The following is a 12,032-nucleotide window of genomic DNA, read 5'->3' as shown; positions in this document are numbered from 1 at the left end:
ATTTATTTCTAGCTTTAAGTCTTGTTGATGGTGACTAGAAAAACTGTTTGTGATTCTTTTCAGAACTGTCAATTACATTTAAATGCTTGATATGATTTGGATTTCCTGGTTCTTTTTATTTATGTATTTGCACATCAACTTTTATAGACACTACTTCTGTAATCCAAACCTGTGGAAAAGTTATAAACATCAAAACTTGCACTCCATTTTTTCCTATTTAAAGCCAAAGCAGGCTGCACAATAAAGAACTCCCATTTCCAAATAACTGAGTGATATTGCAGAGTGCGCTGCGTTAACTAGATGGTAACAAGAGTCATATTTTAAAGTAGTGCTTTAAAAAGCAGTAAGTTCTTTAAAAATAATATCTCACTTGTGGATTTTCACAAAGGAACCCACTGTCTAAACTACTCCCTTTACTTCTTGCACTTGTTTTGCACAAGATCCTTGTGGAGTTTATAGTTTCTGACTGAGAACGGCAGGGTGTGATCAGCACTGCTGAGCTGTTAGAGGCAGGCCTGACACCAGGTGTGGATTGCTGGCTTTACATTAAGCAGTTTGTACAGTGTTTTGTCTGTGGCTCCCTCTCAATGTGCACACTTTTTACAAGCATCTTGAGTTGGATCCTCAGGGGTCAAAACTTGAAGAACCAGTTTCCGTGAGGGAAGTAAAGGATTCTTTGTCTACAGAGAGATCAGAGGTCAGTCACAAATTCCTTTGACTGTGTTTCTTTCTTACAGGGGGATGGAGGGAAAGAGAGAAGGCCCGTGAGGACAGCTGGGGCCCTCCACGAGACTCCAGACCTTCAGGAGACCGTGAGTGGGACAGAGACAAAGATCGGGATGAAAACGAGAAGGACCGGGAATTCGACAGAGAGAGAGATTTCGATCGAGACGATCGTTTCAGGCGCCCCAGGTTTGCCTTCTCTGTTTAAATACTTGTAGAATGTTTCTGCCAAAGAAAAAAAAGACTTGCCCTGCTGATAACGAAATAATGTGGAATTGCCAAGTGAAAGGAAGAGGGGTTGGTTTGGGTGAAATTAAGCACTTCAGGCAGCAAATGGATAGTGGCGTTTTGGGGCCCTGTTGGCTTGTTATTTTTAAGACGATGTTATTTGTTGACAGAAGGGATCTCAAAATGCTTTACTGCTTATAGTTATTATTTTTTTTAACCCATTTTCAAGAGAATTCCATGTTAGGCTCAGAAAAATACAATTTTGGAAGTATGTTAGTGTGTTAAGTTCTATTTCACCACCACTGGGTGTGAAAATATCTGTGCTGTGCTTTATTATCACTTCTTTCCATAGCAAAGGTAAAATATTAACATTTAGTCTTCTGTTTTGAATGGCCAAAGGGATGATGCTGGTTGGAGAAGAGGCCCAGCTGAGGAAACTTCTAGCTGGAGGGATTCAGGTCGCCGTGAGGAATGGGACAGAGGTGGCCGTGACATGAGGGATCGCCGCAGCGATGACAGAGAGCCACCCCTCAGGAGAGGCCCCCCCCTCAGATCAGACCGGGAAGAACGTAGGTTTATTTTACTGCTCCTGAAGTGCCACATTCATTGCAGAGCCTTCCTGTTACTGACACTGCTAGCGTGGGGTCAAAGGGGAATAAGATATTTTCGGCCATTTAAACTCCCTTTGTATAAACAAAGTGATAAAAAGCAGCTTTAGTGTAATTGAAGATTCTTCAGAGAATCTTAACTATTTGTAGTTTTATTCTTTTCTCTCATAGTAGCATTTCACATCTACAGTAGAGGATTAACATTTCAAGTGTGCACTTTTCATAGCAGGACTGTGTTCTGGGTGAATGAATTCTTTGTAGTGAGACTATCGAGACATCCCAGGAAGGAATTTCTGTCCCTTTTCTTAAAACCATTAAAATGTGAGGGTAGTATTTCCAAATGAGGCCTTATGGGTTTCACACTATTAATGGTGGTAATTTTGATGACTAACCTATTTTGATTACAGACATTACCCTGTTTTAATTTTGTATATTTATTAATCCTTCGCTGCGTTCTACAAATACAGCAACAGCAGATACATTTAGCCTGGAGACACCACCACATCTTCCAGTTCTGGCATTCTAATGTTCAGAATCTCTTTGTCTCTGCCCCACGTGTGGGTGCTCCGGCACGTGGGATCAGGCTGGAACAGAACGTGGGATCCAACGGGGACTGCTGCTGGCAGAAAGGCAGAGTGTTCTCAGTGGGGAGATTTTTGGGGTTTTTTGATGTGTCAAGAAGTTTTGGTGTTTGTCTGTTTGGTGTATGCCCCAGCTGGGGTAGAACATTTAACATCCTTTTGGTGGACATGAACAGTTCTTCTTGTAGTAAAGGGTGGTAGATGCTGTTACCAGTAGAGTCATGTAATTCAGTACCTCTAATTTCTAGTAGGCTGAAGAGTAATTTCCTGTCTTTTAGTGCAGCGAACACCTAAACATTTTCCACAAGTGTTTTTAAGTAAGGATTTTTCTGTTTTCAGGGTTCAGTCATTTCTAAGGAGACACTTTTGTGCTTTTAATTCTGCTAATAGTATAAGAATATATTTTTACATCATAAAACCATGTACATCAATAGAACATTTTTACTGCAGTTGTTGTGTTTTAAAGATGACACTGGGCTTGCTCACCACACCCCAAAACTGAAAAGGGGCTTGAGTGATTCCTGTCATTACTTCCCTGTAAAACTAAACCATGTATTTGGCCATCCTCGCTGTATGACCTCTTGGCAAGGCTGAGAGTCAGTAAATCAGAGTGCCAGGGTCGGCCTGCTCGGTTAAACTCCTGCAGGTGCTGGTGGAGCATGACAGAGCTGTCCTGTTGTCTTTGTTGCAGCGAGCTCCTGGCGCCGCGCTGAGGACAGGAGAGAGGAACGGGGAGAGGAGCGGGAGCCGGTCCGGAGATCAGCCCCTGCTCCCGCTGCTCCTCCAGCTGCTGCTCCCCCACCAGCATCCAAAGAGCGGGAGAGAGACGGGGAGAAGGAGAAGGGCTCCTGGAAAACGGAGAAGGAGCGTGAGCCCGTGCGCCGCACTAAAAACGAGACAGATGAGGAAGGGTGGACCACTGTACGACGTTAAGTGGGAATCACAGAGTTTAACCAATGTTTTAGCTTTGATTTGATGGAATCCAGATTATATTTGTGCTTATAAACATTCTCAATTGGAATTCTTTAACCAATGTTTTGAGGTAACATGAAAGCATGAATTACTTACTCATATAGATTGATCATGCACAAAACTCACAGCAGAAGGTTGGAAATGGAAATGCCAGTTTTTGAAATTTCAAATGATGCTTATTTCATGGGTCATTTGTTGCTAAAATAAAAAGAAGCAAGCCCAACAGCTGTCTTCAGTACGGCTTCTATCTCGCACCAGAAGAGGCTGCCCTTTTTATTTTGAGTCTTTCTTAGTTTGGAATGGGGTATTATCATCACAGAACACGCATTTGAAAACACCTCTGTTCACAGAGTGGAATTATTGAAAAAGCAGAGCTAAATTAATTTGCATAATTAGCCAAAAAAAATAGGAAGGCCCTCTTTTACATAGGTATCTTGGAGGGCAGGCAGTTTCTGAGACTTATTTTATCACTATCTAAATTCAGTAAGTTGTTTAAATTTGAATTAAATACAATAAACATTATGAGCATTAGCTACACTGGGATATTTTCTGTAGAGTTACTTGAATCCATCATACCTCTGAGGCCATTTTGCAGTCACAGTTCCAGTAATGTATACACTGCTGCAGTGTACAATCCAACTTGCAGCTTTCACCATTTCAGTGTTTTGGTAAGCATATGGCTATGTACTTTCTGTTGCCAACATCACAACTGCTTTTTCCATTACTGGATAATTCATGCCTTTCAAGGATTTTTAAATATTGTCATATTTAAAATGTGTGGTTTTGGAGAAATTGTTCAATTTTCCCCCAATTCTTTGTCTTCAGGGTCAATTCTTTCCCTTTCCAGAAAAGTGATTTGTAGTAATGGCTGTGTTGACTTCAAACCTGGGGTGCGGTAACAACGATTAGGGATCTGATCACACTGAAGCCAACACAGAACTTGCTGCTGTGTGTTTCTTCAATGATAAATAAACGACTTAAGGAATTAACTGCTGTGTTTTGACTTTTTAGTAGCTCCCTGCAGTGTGTGTTCATGCAGAACAGCTGTTGAACAACCCTTTTCTGTTCTCATACCTGTTCTGCAGCGGCTGAAGGAGAATGTGAGAACACCTGGGATAATTTCTCCCTGAGAAAGTTGGTGTGTGACCAGAAGTCCGTAATACTCCTCTTGTCCTTTTCCTGCCCTCTTCTGAGTTATCCAGGACCAGCAGGTATCTTGGGAAACACTTGCTCTCACAGACATCTGAGAGCTTGATTTTTGTGTCTTTGGAGCTTGTCACGTGATTTCTTGAGTCACAGAACTCCTTCAGAGGAGTAGTGTTTTCTAAGCATAAAAAGACACCATGGTTTTTGGTTATTTTATCCAGGAACAGCACATAGATCTGGAGCAGTGGCTGCTGCTGTTGTTCAGCCACCTGTTGCTGTCCTTGCATTCTGTGTCACAGGATCACAGGGTCAGTCCTGTTAAAAGGGACCCAGGAGCTCTCTTCACTGCTGGCTGTGAAATTGTTGTGTTACTTAGAACTGTGCTTCTCCAGTGTGGTCTTGGGATGTGGAGTGCTGTTATGGGCAGTCTCTTCCAGTGCTTGACTGGCACCAGACTGAAAAATCAGAATCACAGGGTTGAAGGGGACCTTTAAAGGTCATCTACTCCAATCCCCCTGCAATGAGAACAGACATCTTCAACCAGATCACAGTCAGAGCTTGAATGTTTCCAAGGATGGAGCATCCACCCTCTCTCTGGGCAACCTGTGCCAGTGTTTTCCACCCTCATTGCAAAGAAACTTCCTTGTATCTAATCTAAATTGACCATCCTTCAGTTTAAAGCCATTACCCTTTGTCCTATTGTAACAGGTCCTGCCAAAAAATCTGTCTCCATCCTTCTCCTAGGTTCCCTTTAAGTGCTGAAAGGCCACAATAAGGTCTCCTTGGAGCCTTCTGTTCCCCAGGCTGAACAACCCCAACTCTCTCAGCCTTTCCTCGTAGGAAGGTGCTCCAGCCTTCTGTTCATTTCTGTGACCCCCAAAAAGCTTAACCCTCTCTCTTTTTGGCTTCTACCCTGTGTCTCCCTGCCTGTGCACTGCTGTGAAAAGCCTGAATTTTCCAGGTACTGGTAGGAAGTGGTAGGACTGCTGTGAAGTCTCCCTGAAACCTTCCTGTTTTCCAGGCTGAACCAGCCCTGTTCCCTCAGCATTTCCTCCCAAGGCATGTGCTCCAGCCCTGACTATCCTCTCAGCCCTCTGCTGAACTCACTCAGATTTGGCAATGTCCTGGTATGGGGGGAATGGAACCCCACAGGGCACACAGGGGTCAGGATGGATCTCCTGAGTGCTGGGATTCTTCCCTTCTACAGGCTGTGGTCCCGTTCAAACAGCCTGGGATCTGCTGCCTCGTGCTCCCCTTTTTCCAAGGGGCATTTGAACCTCCCAGCCCGTGACTGCAAGGACTCCTTCCTTGGCTGGGCAGGACCCTGCCCTTCTTCTCGTTGAATTCACCAGGCTCCTGCCCAGCCTGTGGGTCCCTCTGGAGAGCATCCCAGATCTGTGGGCTGGTCCTCCCACTCCAGTGGCATCCACAGCTCTGCTGAGGGCACATCCCATGGCTGCCTCCAGAGCCTGGAGAGGGCTAGTCCCAGGGCAGCCCCCTGGATGCCCCTCACCTGCTGCAGCCCAGCCCTCCGTGCTGAGCCCAAACATCCAGCCAGTTTTTGTGCCCACTGTTGTGTGGGCTGCAACATCCTCACCTGGGTGCCAGGATATTGTGTGACAGCACTGACACCCTTGCTACAGTTGAGATGAAGAACATCCACTGCTCCTTCCCTTGGCCACAAAGTTATTTTGTTGTAGAAGGCAGGCTAGCCAGGCATGGTTTGCCTTCAGTAAATGCCTGCTGGCTGTTCCCAATCTTCAACTCCTGCATGTGCCCAAAAACAGGCTCTGAAAGGACTTCCTCTGATTTTCCCAGGGACTGAAGCAACACCATCTGGCCTGTAGTTTTTCAGATGATCATTTCAGTCTTTGAAAAAGACAGGTACATTTGCCTCTCCCCAGCCATTGTAATATGTAAAAAGTGATTGTTATACCTTCAGTTACATAGTTTTAATATTATCCATACAAAGACAGTTTTACACAGGAGTGGATGTCAGTGATCACTGCACCAGCTAAAGCTCTGTTCCCCCATCTGTGTTATTAACTTCCATTATTTGAGACTCATAATGTTGCCAACACATGTAAAATTCTCAAGGACTGGGCAGCTTGAGAAAAGATCTGGGAGATGTGAGCTTTGCAGACGTGCCAGTGTGTTTATTTTACTGCTTGATGGTTTTAGACACAATACTAACTACAGTGATCAAAACCCACTACTGACCAGATCCAACAGCTCAAACCTCCATCTACTGCCATCATTAGACATGAGCACAAAGTTTGATTACCTGAGGAAGGCAAATGAGTTCTCTGTCAACCTTTGCTTTGTTTGATTGAATCACATTCAGCTGAAGAACTAAAGTTTTCAGTGAACCTTAGAAGAATACAAACTGTCACAGGTTGTATTTAGAAGGCAGAGCTTAAGGCTGCTGCTGTTTAAATGGATCCAAGTGTTGCTCAATTGAAACGAATCTCCAGGAGCAGAGCAAGGCAGGGGTCAGGTATGAACAGGGCTGTTTGTTTGTTTGCTGCTCCCAGAGCAGCCCACAGACTGACCCAGCCCATCAGGGTCCCCAGCAGAAGCAGGGCATTCTAATTAAGTTTTCTCTAGAGTGCCTTTGTTATAAAAACTAATAGAAGTTTTTTACAATATCAGTATTTATGAGGACTGGCAGGGCAGGGCAATGAGTGCAGCTCCTGACTAAGCACAGCCCCAGGACATGCCATGACCTTGGTGGCCTCAGTGTGGCCATGGGCAGGACCAGGAGGATGTCAGAGTGGGCTGGTGGGCAGCCAGGAGACACCTCAAACAGCAAGAGTACTGGGAGGTTTGCCTTGTTGTAAATGAAACATCTTTGTGGTTTGAATGCCCTTGGGCTGCACTCATTGACAGGAACTGCTACATGTAAGCAGCTTTTCCTCCTTTAACTAAAAGTACTGCTGAATGGTGGGAGCCTACAAAGGGAAGGTGCTGGGTCAGTGAAATGCAAGATCCAAAATTTCCCTGTGATTCAGGCACTGGTACCCATCCTGTGTGGTTTACTGCAGCACTGCAAGAAGTAGGCACACAAATGGCTTAACAAAAACACACAATTCTTCCTATTTTGCCATGGCAGGACCAGCTGGAACTGAAATGCTCTACACTTTCTCTGATCCTCCTCTTAAACAGAATTATTAAGGCATTTAATTATGGTAGGATGGAGATTCTACAAGCTATTCCACTGGATTTTTGCTAATCAAAACCCCCCTTGCTGCAATTTAAGCTCTTAGCCCTTTCACACTTGGGCAGGACAACCTAGTGGCTTTGCTACATCTCTTTCTGGATTTAGTGTAGCACTTGTGTTTTGCCCAGACAACTGGCATATTAAAATTAATCATCTTCTTCCCCGTGCAACTGTTGGCCAACTACCTCCAGTGTATATTAACCTGGTGGGTGGGTGAAGCTGCCACTCTAGGAGGGAAGGACATTTTATAGCCATTGTGGTTTACTCCTGTGGCAGTTACCTGAGAGCAACCTGTCCAGACAGGATTTCCACTAAACATGGGCACAGACTTACCTGACTTCAGCTGGATCAAGTTATCTATACATCTGAAAGTAGTTTTTAATTAGGAGCAGCTTGCTTTTAGCCAAGACTAGTATCAGCTGAGGATGATTATCCAATATTGTGTTCGCTTCTCTTGCCAGAACATTGCTATGGAAAAGATTCCATCACTAACATGCATAGGAATATTTCCCTGTAATAAAGCAATTCTCTGAAGATATAGTATTGGGTTTAAACACGTGGCCATAATATTTTGATTTGCAGATGCCTGTAGAATAGTGAAATAATATCTCACTTTTCATAGACCTCTTCTGCAGAGCATATAACAGCTCTAAACTGACCTGCTTTCAGATTCAGCTTTTTGCTGTTCCTAGGATTTAAATTACTAATGTAAGTGGTTCCCAGTATTTAAGGAATCAAAGTAGCTCTACAAACACTATGAATTGTAGTAAGCTTTTCAGACTGACCAAGAACAAGCATGCTCCTGCTTACTCAGTGCCACAAGGAGTGTGCTGGTGCACCAGAAATCACAGGAGCTTACTTTAGAAAGACCAATCAAAATATCCTTAAAGGTTTAGTCTTTGTTAGACTCTTACTTGTAAAACTTAGAAGGGGAAATTGTCCTGTTGAATGATCATGTAAAGTAACTGAAGAGCCTTGCTCTCAGGCTGTCTGTTGCCAATGCTGAATCTCATCATCTCCTCTCTGGAACAGTCTGTTGTTTTATTTCTCCCCATCCCCAGCTGGTCTTTTGAAGCTCTTCTCTCCCACTTTACCTGTTAAGACTCTGATCAGATGCCTCATGCCACGTGCCAGCGATGACAGGCAGCTCTTGGCCTTCCCACAGCCAGGTTGTGCACGTGTGGGACGAGAGAGGAACCAGGAACAACAGAGCCCAGGCCATCAATACAACCCTTTCCCTCTCACACAGATGCTGCACTAGGCCAGTGCATCCGAGGCAGGAGATCTGCTGGTATCCTGATGGATTTCCAGGGCTGGTACCGCACAGCAGCTTAATGTAAAGAGCAGAGAGGTGGGGCAGGGACATGGCAAACCCTGCGAGGAGCAAGTCCAATCCAGCCCGGCCAGTTAACCCTCAGAAAACACCCGAGACAGATTTACTTAGATCTTTCTTGCTTTTGTGTCCAGTAACAGTCAACTGCATTGAAATGTATATACGGATCTTCAAAACTTCCCACAAGGAAACAAAAATACAGAAGGAAACTCTTCCCACAGCATCACACTTGAGCTTGATTCTAATGTGTGGTGGACACAGATTAAACCTACGTGGACCAGGAATCACAAAACCAAACACATCTAACTTCTAACAGCTTAGAAGAGCCAGTGGTGCACACCCCATGGAGCAGGAGACAATAAGTAATGGTATATAGCACAAGGAGAGAGGCTGCCACAAGGGTAACTGCAGCCACTGAGTGTTATTTAATGCAAGCCCCACTGCATTTGGTAATTAGAGCTGACACCATCTTTGGAGTCATCTGATGGAGATTTAAAGGAACACTTCCACACAAAATCAGGTTCTTCCTCCTAATTGCTGTGGCTGTGAGCCAACAGCTGCGATGAATAATAGACCCTGGACCCTCATCCCCAGCCCATCCCACACATGTTTCGACTCCATTCTTGACTGTCCTGCTCTCTCGATCCCATCTCCCACCCTGCTGAGTAGCTTTTTGAAAGGAAACTGCACAAGTGTGAATCACCCCTCATTTTCCTGGTTCCCTTTTCCTGTCAGGACCCATCTCCTTTCTCAGGGTCCTGGTGATGCCCCAGCAGTTCCTCCGCAAGGCCCTCTTCACCTCCCTGCTTTCATTAGGGCACCCTCCCTGGACAGAGCACCCCTCCACATCCCAGGTGTCACAAAGCCATCTGCAGTGTAACAAACACTCTGCTCTGAAAACTCCTGCACCTGCCTTTTGGCTCTGGAGGAATCCTAAGCAAACTACAAGCCTGCTGCTGCTCCTTCTCCTTCCTCTGAGTCAGAAAATAAGTAATTTCTGGTCTTTTGAGGATTACAAACAACATAGCCCTGGCTGATATTCAGTACCAAGGATCTGCCATCACCCAGGGTAGTCCAGATCTTCAATATAATTCTTATGCTTTGTACAGTCTATGTAGTGTTAAGGATATTTGTTAACCACATGGGTAGATCCCTTCTACTTGCAATGAGTTAAAGCCACATTTTCTGAGCTCTTCAAAATACACAACCTCCCTTTCTTCCATTATCCTATGGTCACGGCTTCCTGCTTTGTCCAGGTCTTTTTCCTCCGGGCTTCACATCACCTCCCCCTTCACCACTACAAACACAGCTGCATCAAATCTTGTTCCGTGCCATTGTAACTGCCTTTCTGTCAGCAGAAAGGACTCCGTTTGCACCCTGGCCCAGAGTCATCACGTTTTCAAACGTGCACTTCGGTGTTTTCTCCTCTCAGACCTTCCCCAAAGCCGAGCATCCGATGCGGGGACCTGCGAGGCCAGCGCCATCCCTGCTCACGAGTGACCGCGGGGCACCGCTCCAGGTAGGATGCTGCGATTTCGGGAAGCAGGAGTTAACTACTGAGGGCAGGTTTGATCGCGATTTGCACACCGGTTTTAAGACCGGCAAAGGAAACTGATGGGATGTTTGCTTTAAGACCCGAAAGGAGTAGTGTCGTACCCTAATTAAACACCCTGCTATTAAGTGGCAATTAAGAACAGCTCTCCGGCCCGCCCCCGCGGTGCAGCCCCGCACGATCCCGGTCTGGGATGCGCTCCGGGCCGGGCGGCAGGAGGCGGCGCTGCCCCTCCTCGGGCGACCTGAGACCCCCGCGACCCTCCCGGCGGCTGCTTCGACCCTCCGAACCCACTCCCCGCAAGTCAGATCTCGCCGTCTCCGTAAAAATCACATATAGATATATTTTCTTTCTTACAATAAACAAACACAGCGCATCTCCGCCGCGCAGTCCCCGCCGGGCTCGGCGCGGGCCAGCGCGCACCGGCCGGGGCAGTGTCACCGGGCCGGGGGACGGTCCCGGGGGTCAGCGGCCCTTCCTGCCCAGCGCCGTCCGGGCGTGCCGGAGCTGCCGGGCCGCCGGCACTTTGGACAGGGGGCAGTACTTGATGGTGTGGGCATTGTCGCCGCTGGCGCCGCAGAGGGGGCAGGTGTAGCGCCGCAGCACCGGGCAGAGGACGCGGCCGTCGGGTCCCTTGAGGATGTGCGTGGTGTAGAGGGCCACCGCCTCCTTGTTGTTCCGGCAGAAGACGCAGACCTGCAGCTCGGGCTTGAGCAGGCGGGAGGCGGCCCGCGGGTGCGCCGGCAGCCGCCCCGCCACCACCACGCCGCCCCAGGCGGAGCCCTCCCGGCCCGGGTGCTCCCCCGAGCAGTCGAACACCACGGCGGCGGGGCCGCCGCGCCCGGGGAACGGGCTGAAGTCGGCGAAGCGCTCCTCCAGCAGCCCCTCGCCGTGGTGGTGGTGATGGTGATGCCCGCACAGGTCCAGGTCGTGCAAGTCCAGCGCGCCCTCGAAGTACGGCCCCGCCGCCTCTTCCTCCTCCTCCTCCTCTTCCTCCTCCTCCTCGGCCGGCGGCACGGCGGCCGCCACCACCACCGAGGGGGGCTCTGCGCCGAAGCCCTTGCCGGGGCGCACGGCCTTGGTGATGAGCGTGGCCAGCCCCAGGTAGTCGTTCCAGGAGTTGAAGACGTTCCCGCAGGCGCTGTGGCTCCGGCCGCCGTAGCGGGCGCCCGGCAGGCACTCCACGGGCGGGAGGTGCCGGTGCTGCTCCAGCTTGGCGCCGGGGAATGCCTCCATGGGAGCGGCCCCTCCCTCGAGCGCGGTGCGGGGCAGCGCCGGGCGCACCGTCCGCTCCCGGGGCCGCTCCCGCTCGGGTCCCGCTCCCGGCCCCGCTCCCTCCGCCCGCTCCGCCGCCTCTGCGAGCGCGCGGCCGCGCTCGGCGCCTCAAATAGGGGGCGGGGGCGCGCCCGCCGCGCTCCCATTGGCCGCCGGACAGAGCCCCCTCCCGCTCATTGGCTGAGGGGCAGAGGGAGGCGTGGCCAGGCGGCCCTGGGGCGCGCGTCAGCCCCGCAGGTGCGGCCCCGAGGGGAGTCGGGATCGGGACCGGGATCGGGATCGGGATCGGGACCGGGATCGGGATCGGGATCGGGACTGGGATGGGGATCGGGTGCCCGGGTCCGGACCACACGGGCCGGTCCCGGATGCTCCCGCGGCCCCGCTGCCGTGCCGG

The 12,032-nt window shown here is 48.7% G+C and overlaps 2 protein-coding genes across 3 annotated transcripts in view; one reads left to right on the top strand and one right to left on the bottom strand.

Moving 5' to 3' along the window:
- Positions 1 to 4,101, top strand: part of EIF3A (eukaryotic translation initiation factor 3 subunit A) — a 36,481-nt gene extending 32,380 nt beyond the window's left edge. For both annotated transcript variants that reach the window (XM_051800371.1, XM_051800370.1), the window contains 3 exons: positions 738 to 912; positions 1,351 to 1,520; positions 2,832 to 4,101. In XM_051800371.1, the coding sequence (XP_051656331.1) occupies positions 738 to 912; positions 1,351 to 1,520; positions 2,832 to 3,073 (587 nt within the window). In that variant the 3' untranslated portion in view covers positions 3,074 to 4,101. The remainder of the gene's footprint in view (positions 1 to 737; positions 913 to 1,350; positions 1,521 to 2,831) is intronic.
- Positions 3,924 to 11,817, bottom strand: NANOS1 (nanos C2HC-type zinc finger 1). The gene is made up of 2 exons (XM_051800426.1): positions 8,573 to 11,817; positions 3,924 to 4,713 (listed from the first exon to the last, which is right to left on the bottom strand). The coding sequence occupies exon 1, from the start codon at positions 11,597 to 11,599 to the stop codon at positions 10,829 to 10,831; it is 771 nt and encodes a 256-aa protein (XP_051656386.1). The 5' UTR covers positions 11,600 to 11,817; the 3' UTR covers positions 3,924 to 4,713; positions 8,573 to 10,828.
- Between the last annotated feature and the right edge of the window lie 215 nt (positions 11,818 to 12,032).

Source organism: Manacus candei, unplaced genomic scaffold (assembly GCF_025592945.1).
Source record: "Manacus candei isolate 608988 ecotype Guabito, Panama unplaced genomic scaffold, ASM2559294v1 h1tg000050l, whole genome shotgun sequence".
Taxonomy (NCBI): domain Eukaryota; kingdom Metazoa; phylum Chordata; class Aves; order Passeriformes; family Pipridae; genus Manacus; species Manacus candei.
Note: the sequence above shows the minus strand (reverse complement) of the source record. Positions and strands in the feature narration are given on the sequence as shown.

What these genes read in the sequence shown, in the direction of transcription:
- NANOS1 (XM_051800426.1), bottom strand. Translation starts at nt 11,599, where the DNA reads ATGGAGGCATTCCCCGGCGCCAAGCTGGAGCAGCACCGGCACCTCCCG.